Source organism: Chenopodium album, chromosome 6, assembly GCF_948465745.1.
Source record: "Chenopodium album chromosome 6, dcCheAlbu1.1, whole genome shotgun sequence".
Taxonomy (NCBI): Eukaryota; Viridiplantae; Streptophyta; class Magnoliopsida; order Caryophyllales; family Amaranthaceae; genus Chenopodium; species Chenopodium album.
This window is the reverse complement of record NC_137839.1, coordinates 77,685,186-77,698,704: the sequence shown is the minus strand read 5'-3', so window position 1 is coordinate 77,698,704 and position 13,519 is coordinate 77,685,186. Positions and strand designations below refer to the sequence as shown.

The 13,519-nt window shown below is 33.3% G+C and overlaps 1 protein-coding gene and 1 pseudogene across 1 annotated transcript; both read left to right on the top strand.

Annotated features, from left to right (window-relative positions):
• The first annotated feature begins 338 nt into the window (after positions 1 to 338).
• Positions 339 to 6,697, top strand: LOC145635407 (aspartic proteinase A2-like). Its single transcript, XM_081686683.1, has 14 exons — positions 339 to 437; positions 1,759 to 2,130; positions 2,219 to 2,279; positions 3,046 to 3,140; positions 3,224 to 3,336; positions 3,641 to 3,809; positions 3,896 to 3,935; positions 4,137 to 4,201; positions 4,775 to 4,888; positions 5,274 to 5,338; positions 5,644 to 5,791; positions 5,875 to 5,994; positions 6,218 to 6,306; positions 6,394 to 6,697. The coding sequence occupies exons 2-14, from the start codon at positions 1,765 to 1,767 to the stop codon at positions 6,476 to 6,478; spliced, it is 1,530 nt and encodes a 509-aa protein (XP_081542809.1). The 5' UTR covers positions 339 to 437; positions 1,759 to 1,764; the 3' UTR covers positions 6,479 to 6,697.
• A 2,843-nt stretch (positions 6,698 to 9,540) lies between these two features.
• LOC145637336 (mitogen-activated protein kinase kinase kinase 18 pseudogene) lies at positions 9,541 to 12,110 on the top strand (annotated as a pseudogene).
• The last annotated feature ends 1,409 nt before the right edge of the window (positions 12,111 to 13,519 follow it).

Sequence of the window (13,519 nt, the reverse complement as noted above, 5' to 3'; positions counted from 1 at the left end):
TTAAAATTTACAATCAATTTAAGATATTGGATACAGAGTATATTATAATGTGAATTGACAAGCATGTAAAGAAGCATGTTTCATCTATAATAACGGAAATTAATAATGTTAAACTTTAATCCGTAAAATAAACTAATACATCAATTAACACGTAATTGCATTTCGTGTATGAAATGTATTTAATGCTTATAATTAATCCAGAACGCTTTAATTTAAGAAAAACAAAACAGAAAACTCTTGGCACTTGGTAGTACTAGTGCTAATTATAATCACCTACCAGTCTATTATAATTCTATATAAATAAACCTCTTTCTTTACAAATTAAAAAAGCAGGGGACTTTAAAAAAACTTGTCAAAGTCTTAAAAACTTCACAATTTCATCTTTTCTCTCTTTTCTCCTACACTTACACACTTTCTCTCACCACCTTTTGAACTCAGTAAGATTTCTTCTTTTTGATTAATTTTGCAGTTATCATTACAATTTTGTTCAAATTTTGAATCTTTTATCTATTTTGTGTTCATTTTTTTTGCTGATTAGTTTTTTTTTTATATGAATTTCTGTTAATTTCTGTACCTGGGTTTTTTATTTTACAATTTTGTTCAAATTTTGAATCTTTTATCTATTTAGCGTACATCTTTTTTGTTGATTAAATTTTTATATGAAGTTCTGTTAATTTCTGTACCTGGGTTTTTTTATTTTTCAATTTTGTGTTAATTAAGGAGAATTTAAGGTCATTTTCTGAGTGCATGCATTGTATAATCAGTTATATTTCATTGATAATACCACAAAAATATTGAGCTGTATTTACTGATATTTTGCCGTTATAAAGGAGCCATCTTTATGGTGTGCATCATAAAATAAGGAGAAATTAAAGAGAGAATTTTCTGGCATTGTATAATTTGCGTGTTCCATTATTTAATTTTCCAAAGAAAAGAAACAATATTTAATCTGTTATTCCAGGAGTTTGTTTCAGACTTTCAGTACTGTTGTGGATGCCATTAGGCTTGTAGGGAATTATTTAGACTGGTAGGTGATTAAATATAAATGAGATTTTAACTTCTGTTTTAAAATAGTTTGGCAGTTAAATTTACAAATTTTGATCATTATTTTTTGTTAATTTGTTTTATTTTTTGAGTTATAATGTGTTACTAGCACCTTTACCTTGAAAGGAACTTTTGTAAATTTGTTAAGAGGTATTTTATAATTGTAGAAATTGGTATGGTGTAACTATTAGCTTTATTTGGAAAAGATGATGTTTTGAGCATCAAAGATTTATGCTATATGAATACATGAATTATTGGTATGATAGTGTAACACCCATTTGGTTTAGGGTTAAAATTGTTGACGAGATAGAGTTAGACAGTGTGCATAAGATTTGATTAGGTTTGTTCTAGCTAGAAGTGTACAAGTGCTTGTTTGTTTGACATAAACGTGTATAGGAATCACGGAAGTATCCGAATACCTTGCTTTTGTATGGAACATTATTGAGCGGATTATAAAGCCTATGTAGAATGCAGAACAAGATTTCTTTATGTATGCTACTCTTTTTCTCATAAAAAGGTGATAGAAGTTCTTAGTAAGTAAGAAAATTAAAGTTGTTTGGTTGGCAAAACGCACTAACTAGGCAGGAAGGTATGCTTCTTACAATAAGGACATGATCACTCTTTTTTCTGAAATCAAGGGTCATTATTTCCTGTCTATTGCAGTTCGTTTTCGTAGCGTTCATTATCTGATGTAAACTGAAAATTCTTTGATAGGTAAAGATGGTTAAAGTTAAGGTGCTTGTGATTCCGCTGTTTCTTTCATTATTTCTGATGCCCCTGGTCCTTGCAACATCCAATGATGGATTACTTAGAGTTGGATTAAAAAAGAAGAAAATTGATCAGAATACTCGTGTTGCTTCTCGGCTTGGGTTGAAAGATAGGGAGAACCTGAGATCCTCCCTAGGGAAATATGTTGTTGGTGAACTTAGAGATGTAGAGGAGGGTGATATTGTTGCCCTGAAGAATTATATGGATGCTCAATACTTTGGGGAGATTGGTGTTGGTACTCCCCCTCAGAAATTCACTGTAATTTTTGATACTGGTAGCTCTAACTTGTGGGTGCCTTCGGCAAAGTGCTACTTCTCGGTCAGTTACTTATAATCACTATTATGAATAATATTTGTCAGCTTATCAATTTTCTTTAAGTCTTATATTTATGAGTTTTTGTGTGCAGATTGCTTGCTTCTTCCATGCCAAGTACAATTCTGGCTCTTCTAGTACTTACCAGAAGGATGGTATGTCATCTTTCCTTATAAATTTTCGAGTTCTCTTGATATGCCTTAATTTATATATCGAACAGCTTATGAAATCTATTCTTGGCCAGGACAGCCACTGGCTCACTGTTTTGGTTGTTCAGTGATGCCCTTTTTTTCATAGCGAACTTATGTGTTATACTGTAATTGGACATGTTGACATACATACGTGTTACAATTCTGTCTAATGGACACAATTAGCTTAACTTCATGATATTTTGATGCTTTGCATATTGTATTCGCCTTTTCTGTTTATAGATCACAGGGTTCTAGGATTTATCACTACAATCTTTACAACTTTATACCTCTACAAAAGATAATGACTGTCTCTGTGCTATTTGCCTGTATTCTGGTATGTTTTTGTTGTACTCGTGTGCGAGTGTGTGCTTGAATTGTAGCAAGGAAATATATATTTCTGATTCCGTTGGGATTCTATTTTCTGTCTTTGGTACCATTGTTGGAGTTTTGATAGGAGTATTACAAATGATAATGAACAGACTAGCAGAAAAAAGGAGAATTACACACTACTCTGTACACTGTATGAGAAGTCCAGTGCTGTATCATAATATAATACCGTTATAAACTTATACGAGTAATTGTCTAATTGTAAATTATGATCGGATCGTTAATATGTAATTGATTATTTTCTGTTAACATGATCATGTATCCTTTTGTATTTTTCTTAACATCATACTGATCATTGTTGAGATTTCTCATGGCTCTTAATTTTTGACTATATCCAATGCAGGAGAATCTGCTGCCATTCGATATGGTTCTGGATCTGTATCTGGTTTCTTCAGTGAAGATAACGTGGAGGTCGGTGACCTTGTTGTAAAGGACCAGGCAAGTAAAATCAACTTAACATCAGTTCTTAGTGGTAATTGGCTAGTTAGTCATCTTTTGATAACTTTGTGTTTATTTCTCAGAAATTCATTGAAACCACTAGAGAGCCTAGCATCACATTCGTGGTTGCCAAGTTTGACGGGATACTTGGACTAGGGTTCCAAGAAATAGCAGTTGGGAATGCTGTTCCAGTTTGGTAAGCTTTGCAGTTACCCATGAACATAATCATTATCTTTTTCTCGTATATATAATCTTCTTTATGCATCGAATAGGACCATAAACAATTGATTTTGAGATACCTGAATGAGTTAATGTCAAAAGTAAAAAGGAAATATATGTTATCATATCCTTTTATTGTCTTATACAGTACTTTATCTAATACCATATGATTAAGTACAATAACATATTAATTTGACTTAGACTCATCATAAGTAGGATGGTTTGGGGCAGTTGTCATTTCAATATTATGAAAAACTAATTTGACAATACTTGTGTTCAAGGTACAATATGGTTAAGCAAGGGCTTATCAAGGAGCCAGTATTTTCATTTTGGCTTAACCGTAAAGAAGAAGACAATGAAGGTGGTGAACTTATCTTTGGAGGGGTCGACCCAAAGCACTTTAAAGGCAAGCACACATATGCTCCCGTAACAAGGAAGGGTTATTGGCAGGTATTTGTTTGATTGTGAAAGGTTCATGTTAGACAAATTAGTATATTCATTCACGGATCTTACTTAAAGAATCTGTTTGTTGGCAGTTCGATATGGGTGATGTTCTTATCAATGGTAAAACTACAGGTATGCATCTTGTTACTATAAAATTCAGGAATGTGCCAATTATAGCAACTACGGAGTATAAGGGATGGGAAATCGGAGTGTTATTGGACTATATTCTTAACAATAAGATAAACACTTCAACATCTAAGGAAATTGTCAGTTGTTTTCAATTTCCTCTGTTTTGTTATTTATGATGCTGATGGACTCTCCTGTTATCTGTAGGGTACTGCTCAGGTGGATGCGCAGCTATTGCAGATTCTGGAACATCTTTGTTGGCTGGCCCTACGGTTAGTCTTCTTTGTCATCTGTATTGAATTATATAGTAGCTCTACAAGATGGGTGTCCTAGCCTCAAGCTTGTTGATGGTGTACACTGTTACTTGGACTCGATAATTTACTTAAATACCCATGTCACACTACGATATGGATTTGTAAACTTGATGCTTAAATTGGTCCAGAGTTCATGGAAATAGTTGTGAATAGCTGATTCTGATACTTGAACACCAATTTTAACACCAATACTTGAGTCGGAGTAGCATAGGTTGTACATTTGTATTAAATTTTGGCATGACTGGCTCCACTTTAGATATGACTCTATGAGTGTCATGTGGATAGGCGGAATTGTGGAGCTAGCACTGTATGTTAAAAGTTAAAACAATTTGCATTTGTTACCATCTGGTCAGACGATAAATTTACGTGTAACTTTTCACATTTGGCTTTGGATTTCCCTAGCATAAGTACTCTGTAGTACTTCGTGTCCAGGATTAATATGTTAGATAAGATCTCAAGGACATAGCTTAAAGTTTTTGTATACATTACTCGTGCAAATGCAGATACTAATGGCTGTCACATTGTATGCAGACCGTTATTACCCAGATAAACGAGGCCATTGGAGCTTCAGGTGTTGCCAGTCGGGCATGTAAGAATGTAGTTCAGCAGTACGGACAAACAATGATCAATCTGTTGTTTTCAGAGGTGAGTTAAGTTTCTTGTTACATATTCTTTGTTTGATGCTTCATGCTCTTGCTAAGAGTGTCAAACTTATTAACAACTTTTCTTAAGTGAAAGGAGGTAAGGAGTATGAACAATTCAATTTTTCTTGATCGTCACTATTGGCATGTAGTAATTAAAACAAGTGGAGCCTTCAGTGGAGATTTATCGATACAATGGTTGAAGAAAATGACAAAAAATCCTTAGTTAAACTTGTTGCAACTCCATGCATGCTCAATAGTCAATAGAGTTGCGGACTTGTGCTGGATTTAGGCGCTTACATTTACTTGGCATTTATATATAAATACTTTTAGTAGAGTAGAACTTTTTCGTAGTACTTACTGATTTTACTTCTGTTTTGTTTTGATAGGAGTCCCCTAAGAAGGTCTGCTCTCAAATTGGTGTCTGTGCTTATGATGGTAGACATGGTGTTAGGTAGGTGTTGGGACTGAACATTCAAATTTGTGATATTTATCAAATTATATACTGTATTTCTTTTGTCCTTGGTTTAAATGCTTTTAACTGACTCTATATATCGAGATTTTAAATCTTTGCCAACCTAAAATGATCGTATAAATTTTTTGGATTATATATTTGAAAATGATTGTTCAAAAGATCTTAAAGAAATCATTGCAAACATCCATTTTAGCAACTTCAAAAGAGTCAATCATGGCTATAAATCGATGTAGGATCATTGAAAATTTTGTGATTATTGAAAGAGGTTAATTTACTTCTTGCAGCATGGGGATCGAGTCTGTGGTAGATGAGCAGAATTCTGACAGTTCACCTGATGGTATGTGCACTGCTTGTGAGATGGCTGTTGTGTGGATGGAGAGTCAACTCAAGCAGAATGCGACCCAGGATCGTGTAATAAGTTATGCCGATCAGGTGGGTCATCTCAAGAATATTGTGAGATAACTCTCGATTAGAAATGATTGTTTTTTCTAACTTTGCTATTTGATAACACGCAGTTATGTGATCGAATTCCAAACCAATTGGGACAATCAGGTGTTGAATGTTCCCAAATTTCTAAGATGCCTCCGGTGGCCTTTACTATTTCAGGAAAGGAGTTCGTACTTAGACCTGAGGAGGTAAAGAATGCTTTATATGCATTGTAATTGCTATGTTGGGTAGCTATTTTTTGTTTATGGTCATACATACGAAATTGGAAATCAGTATTTCATCAATGCATGGTTCTGGTTGGGCTTCTTTTAGCTCTACGCTATTATTTGTCGTGTTAATGCTTAATGGTTATAGCAAATAAACTGGCATAATGTCGCTTACACTAACACTTTCGTGTGTTTTTATGCTCAGTACATACTCAAGGTTGGTGAGGGTTCTGCTGCACAGTGTATCAGTGGATTTACCGCTTTGGATGTACCCCCTCCCCGTGGACCAATCTGGTACGTATTTTGTATTCATCGATATATTTTTTTTTTATAGAGCGAACACATCTTGGCATTCAACTCATGCGCTTGAAAATGATGCAGGATTCTGGGAGATATCTTCATGGGTCGGTATCATACTGTATTTGACTATGGAAATCTCCAAGTTGGATTTGCTGAAGCAGCATAAATTGCCTTGTATACCTACCTAATTTCGCGTGTTCAGTTACTGTTAAAGTGTTAAGCCATGGTTTCCCTTGTAAGCTTGAGACTGGAATTTTCGCTTCTTTAAGTTACTGCTGGACTGTTCCGTAGAATGGCAGATATGCTTTTGTAAATATCTGAATGCTAGTTTTTATTTACTTAAAGCAATACAAATGGCTTATCAACATAGCTTTCGCTTTTGATCTATTGGCAGTTTTCTAAGGTAGAGTACTCCGTTACTCTGTATGATGATTTAGAACATTTTTTCTGTTTAGGCGTCTTTTGTTCCTGTCGATAATTTAGAGAGTTCAAAGGAAACTTCAAATCCGAAACATTGGATACTTTTAGAAGACCTCGACTTGAAAAGCTGGGTTAAGGACGTCCTCTTAGATGGAAATTACTTTAGAGTCTAATGACTGACCGATTGGTGTGACAGGAACAGAATTGGCTTGAGCCGGTGATGGAGCAAGGTGCGTAGGTTGTGGCCTGTGCCCGTGGGTTCATTATTTATAGTCAAGACTTGCATGGACTAAACCATGACTAGTCTGGTTCGGATGTATAAGGGTCCATGTATGGCTACAATTTTCCAATCCCAGGCATCCTAGCCTAGACAGAAAACTTGTAATTCGAGTCTAAGATAGTATACACTTAGTATGAATCTAATTTCAACACATAGATCGATACTTATAAAAAAAGTAGCATACATAAGATACACAAAGTGATTGAAATAGTCGCGTTTTTGTACATCTACACTACTTCGCCCCTAGATTTGAAAGTTGAATTTCACTTTTAATATAGTTTGCATTAGTAACAAAGCAATAAAAGTTCAACTGTATTGCTTCTTAGTGGGAGCATCAAATTCACAACTCAGATACAAAGTCAGTTGAAAAAAACAGAAAAGAAAAGCAGAGTAAATAAATTGGTAGACTTTATTATATGCTAACGTTAGGCTTATGTTAAAGGTGAAACTTTCAACGTGTAATTTCACTATTTTGGTCTTAAATCTCAACGCAAAAAAAACACAACTTTGCTTCAGAATTACAATTCCAGTATTCTTTCTTTGCAACTTATTTGTTCACACAATTTTCACTACTTTAATTTGAAGAAATTTTTGCATCAAAAAGAAATATTTTTTGCTTCCAACCACCACTTTTGTGAGGGAGCTTCTTTATTGGAATACAAAATCTACTAATGCAACATTCGACTTACTATCTTTACTTCTTTAGAATGAGTAGAAACTCGCACAATTGCGATAAACAGAATTTAAGTCTATCTGTCCAATTCATTGATTTCGAACAAAGTACATACTCCGTACTATAGTATAAAATAAAAACACCCCTCATATGATTTATTTAAGTACGGAGTAATAAACTAACAATCTTGCACCCTGAGTTATTGGGGAAAAAACATATTTCTTGATTCGAAAAGAAGGTCATTACAAACTACACTCATAATAAAGTGTACCATTATTCAAAATCAAACAATAGAACTATAGCTAATTTAAATAATGTAAACCGCGTTAAAAATAGCCGATTTGCAATCATTTGTACGTAATAGTATTATTTATTATTGGCAGCTACTTGTACTATAGTGTACAGACATATAATAAAAATACATTCAAGTCTAAATTCGTTGCATGTTAATTAATCTTAGGAAACACTGATAGTTTTAAACTTTTAATCCTAATGATTAGAAGACTAATAATAATATAGTTTAAATCATCTAACACATAGACTTTCACAAATCAGTCTATTTTATTCTAATATCCTAGAACCATTTTTTTTACCTCTAATTATTCCCTCAAATCAAGCCATCTAATGATAATACAATGTACAAATAATTATCACAGATTATAATATAAGAAGTCGTACCAATTATACAGGATATAATCTATGGTTTTCATTTTATTTTTGGACGTACAGCTAGAAGCTGAAATATTTTCAACATAGATTCAGGTCATCTGGCCGTTACTCTCGTAGCACGTGCTCACGTGCCGCCATGTGAGAAATCCAATGAGGAGTATCATTCACTTGTATAAGCAACCGCGCCTTGGCTCCATGCACCTGCCTAACCCCACAAATTTGGCTCTCTTATATGTTAAGTCTAGACAAAGTCCTCGCTGGTACGAGGCTAGGGTACCAACGAGGACTTTATAATAACGGAGTTACTCATTATATCACCAGAGTGATTCTTTTTATAAGCTTATGCGACGTGGCTTATGAGGAGAGTTCAACTCAAATCACTTTTTAAATGTATTGCGACGACAAAGATTATTATTTTCATGTTATATACATACGACTTATATGTAAATTAAGTTAAAAAAAAAAATGTTACAACTCATCTATTCAAAATCAATCGTTCTGCTCATAATTCAATCTAGATTGAGGTGTTAAAAGAATAATCACAATTTTATTGTAAACTAATTTGAAATTTCAATCATGTTAGTTCCTTAATCAATAATTAAAGCCAATAACATTGATAAATCAAAAGTATATTCTCTTAGCTTGTGCTATCCAATGAGGTAACCCTTTGCATACTCAAGTCTTGGTTTGCATGTTAATACTTGCATAACTTTTACAATTGGTATATTTTATTTTCTTTTTACTTATATGAAAATATGTAGGAATACTTGAAAATATATATTTTTTTATTTCATTAAACATAATTTTTAAAAGGGCAAATATTTTTGTTATTAAATTAATAAAAAATAATAAAATTTCCGCCGTCCTAAACCATGTTAAATATGCTATTCTTCCAAATCGTCTCCTATGTTTTATTCTTTGCTTTTGGCATGTGAAGATCCCTTCAAATTTAAAAGGAGCCGTCATATTTTGGATAGAGTATAGTAGAAAAGAACGCCACTCATTGGACAAAATAATTACTAATTAATATCATTTATTTAATATTCTCTTTTCAACCAAATTCTTAATATATAAATGATCACTTCAATTGGATCTCACAACAAACCTTAACCAACGCCACAAAAATCATAATTGCTCTCTCTTTTTTTTTTAAAAAAAAAAAAAAAAAAAAAAAACTTCTTTGAATTCCTCCTACAAAGCCTATTAGCTAGCTTGCAATGAAATGGAGTAGAGGCAAGGCCATTGGCCATGGCTCCTCGGCCGTTGTTTCCCTAGGAATGTGCCTCCCTAATGGAGAATTACTCGCGGTCAAGTCTATTGAGAACTCGAGGTCAAATGCCCTTCGAAAGGAGCAAGAAATTCATTCAAGATTGAGATGTGATCGAATTATCGAGTACAAAGGGTATGATGTTACTATTGAGAATGGTAAGGTCTTGTACAATATTCTCCTAGAGTATGCCTCTTGTGGTACACTTGTTGATGCAATTCAGAAAAAAGGCGGTGGCCTAATCGATCCCTTAGTAAGACGGTATACCAGCGAAATTCTCCGAGGTCTAGGGTACCTACATTTTAAAGGTATGGTACATTGTGATATTAAGGGTGCTAATATTTTGGTAACAAATGATGGGGTGAAAATTGGGGACTTTGGGTGTTGCAAGCAGGTTGATGACATGGCTGGATTTGATTCGTCCATTACGGAGATAAGTGGGACCCCAATGTACATGGCCCCTGAGGTGGCACGTGGCGAACAGCAAAGCTACCCGGCCGATATTTGGGCTTTGGGCTGCACTGTTTTTGAAATGGCTACTGGGCTGAGTCCATGGCCCAATATCAGCCAAGACCCATTTTCAGCCCTCTATCAAATCGGGTTTACGGGTTCTATGCCCGAAACACCGGGCTTTCTATCGGATCAAGCCAAGGACTTTTTGTCTAAATGCTTGAAGAGAGACCCAAAAGAAAGGTGGTCAGTTGCTGAACTCCTTAAGCATCCTTTTGTAATAGATGTTGGGCCAGATCATGGGCCTATTTCAGACTCTCCAACCAGCATATTGGACCAAGGAATTTGGGAGATATCGAATTCAGCCCAGAAGAATGAGGCCCAAGAAGAATCCAACAAGTCTCCAATTGAGAGAATAAAGGATTTGATGGAAAATTCAGCTTGGGATGAATTTCCTAATTGGGCCTGTGATGAAGATTGGATCACAGTGAGATGCAACAAAACTACAGAAAATGTTACTAGTGGGCTGGGCCTTACATTGGCCCAAAATTTTAAGCCCAATAGGACAAGTAGAAATCTCATTTTTATAGTTGGGTTATTATGCTCATCCATTGAGCAGAACCTTCCATTTGTTAGTTTTGATGTGTTAAAATGTTGTAGAGATACAATTTGTAGCATGTATAGTTATTTTATAAAATGTGATTTTACTTGTAATTGTATAATCTTATGTCATCTATATTATGAAGAAATTTTTTTGAGTAATTTCTTTCCAATCTTAGTAGCTTAGGGTTGGTAGCATCTTACGGACAATATTTTTTAGAATTAAGTCCTTAGTAAACAAATAATAGCGCGTAACATACATTATACTATTGCATTTGGTAAATCGAATTGTGATTATTAAAACCATGTAGGTAACTAATGTCATCATCATATCATTGCCACCCAGCCTATTAATCAACCTTTAATGGCAATGAATCTTGTAAGGAATCTAATGCAAATTAAACAAGCAAGTTGATCAATGTATCTTAGTCGAAAATATTAATCGATCAACCTCTACGTACGATTGTTTTTAGAATGGAATATTCTTATATTCTAAATGAGGTGTAAACTCATGTAAAGCATAAATCTTAGCTCTAGGAACAAATTGATGAATAAATTGAGTACCAAAATACAGTATGTCGTACTCCCTAACTAGTTAGCTACCTTAGGTAAAGACCATACATTTTACTTTAATTTTGTTACTTCTTTTAAGTATCTTGGCAACTAACTTTCTTTAGCAACTAAGGGTCATATTACATGAATTGATCAATAACGCCAAAATAATATAAAGTTGATGATAATGCACAAATATCAACCAAATTTAACCAAAGTTTGTGTCTCCTTTTCAAACAACATCCACAAGAGGAAGTTATCCAACTCATTTAAAGACCATGTAACAACATTAGCATTTGGCATATAAACGTACGTCATACTTTTTATTTTTTTATGTTACGTACTTTCATATTTAAAATTATCCTCTTTTGATTTTTATCATCGTTAGTTTTAATATTAACTTATAATTATTCGTTTTCTACTCATATTAAAAATTATTTTCTCATGGATAAATATTTTTCCTTTGCTGTGCATTATTAAAATATTCCAATTAATAGGATAGATGTAATAGGGTTTATACTAATTATGTACAATTAGGGTATATATTAATTATGTAGTACATGATTACGTCAAAGTTAACAACTAACCATTGAAACTCCGCTAATTAATTAAGAGCAATTAGCAAAGATGAAAGTTTACCACACATTATACTTTTATGATAGTAGGAAAATACCAAGGGTTCTTTATTTTGCCTCTTTACCATATAGAGTCATTATGCTTTGTAGTTGTGAACCATTGGTTTGTTTTTCTTTACCTTTATTACTTCAGCTTTTCTAGTCATAGTCACGGTTTCACTCAAGCAGCAACTTGCAAAGCCACTGGTTTATTGGTGGTTCACCTATATATGCCTAAACAAAGTAGTTTCTGTTATTAAGTTTAGGGCATAACGTAATTGAGTAAGCGTTCAACTATTGTGGATGTTCGCTAGCTAGTTAAGTTAATAAAGTATTCAATATAATAATGTTTATTCTTGTATAATTTTGATACTTTTGTATGATAAATTACATCATTATTATAGGCGTCTTGTTGTACACTCTTAAAATAACTACTCACGTAAAATGTGCATGTGAAGCATTGTGTTAGTTTTTGTTAGATTAAGGGTCTGTTCTAATGGACTAAACTGAGCTGAGCTGAACTGAACTGCACTGAATTGAATATTTTATGAGAGAAGAAAATTAAAAACTGAACTGAATTGAACTGAAAATAATTTGAAGAGAACATGCACTAAATGAAAATCCGTCATGCTAGCTATCTAATTATGGCATTTGTTTCAGCCTTTCAGGTATATGTTTATAGTTACAATAATTATTGAAGAAATGGTTAATACTTGTATATATATATATATATGGGTCACATTAGTACTAGAGAATATAATGATATACGAAAGTATAACAAATCGAACATATTTGAAAGACTCATTTGTCTCAAGTAATACAATTGAGTGGATGTAGGAACATTATTACAACGACCAAATTAGTTAAAAGGGGCAAAGAATATGAAGTCTCTAACTAATTAAGTACGTAGAACAGTAGAAGTACTCCATTTGTTATGACTAGGTGAGTTGTGGTTTTAATTACTCAACTACTCCCTCTAAAACGAATTAATAGTCACATGTAATATGGAGTGTTTACTTTTGTTTAGAAAAGGCGAAAAAATAATTTAAATTTTTTTCTAATATGCTTAGCTTTTTATAATACGCCACTAAATAAATTTAATGAAAATGATTTGATACATATGAATCAATTTAGCAAATGTTTTAATAATGAAAATTATGTACCAACTAATTAAAATACAAAAGGAATTTTGATCACAAAGCTGTATTTTTGAAATTGTACACGAAAAGTTAGCCTTCATTGCTTCTTTTATTAGTCTATAAGTTTTGTCTACTCATCATGAAGTCTTTTATTCTCTATAAAATACTTTTTCCATTCAATTTACAATTTGATCGAATTAGCTGGATTTAATTTGTTGAATTCTTACGTGTAAATTACCTCATTTGAGTATGTTAAAGTAGAGTAGGTGATTAATTAGACTAAACACACCACTGTGGAAAATTAACTTGATATACGAAGAAGATTATTTTATTTATTTATTTTTTTAAATATTACTCTCAACTTACATGTAAGTAAAGCGGCAAGCTATGAAAGTAATTGGTCGACTGAACTTTAGGTAATAAGGATGCAAACCTAATCTATTAAGCCGTGTATTTTTTTTTTTTTTAAAGCATTGCAATAAATTAACTGCGGTAATACAACCTATTGTGGTAGGAGCTTGACCAACCTTCCATCCCTTCAAT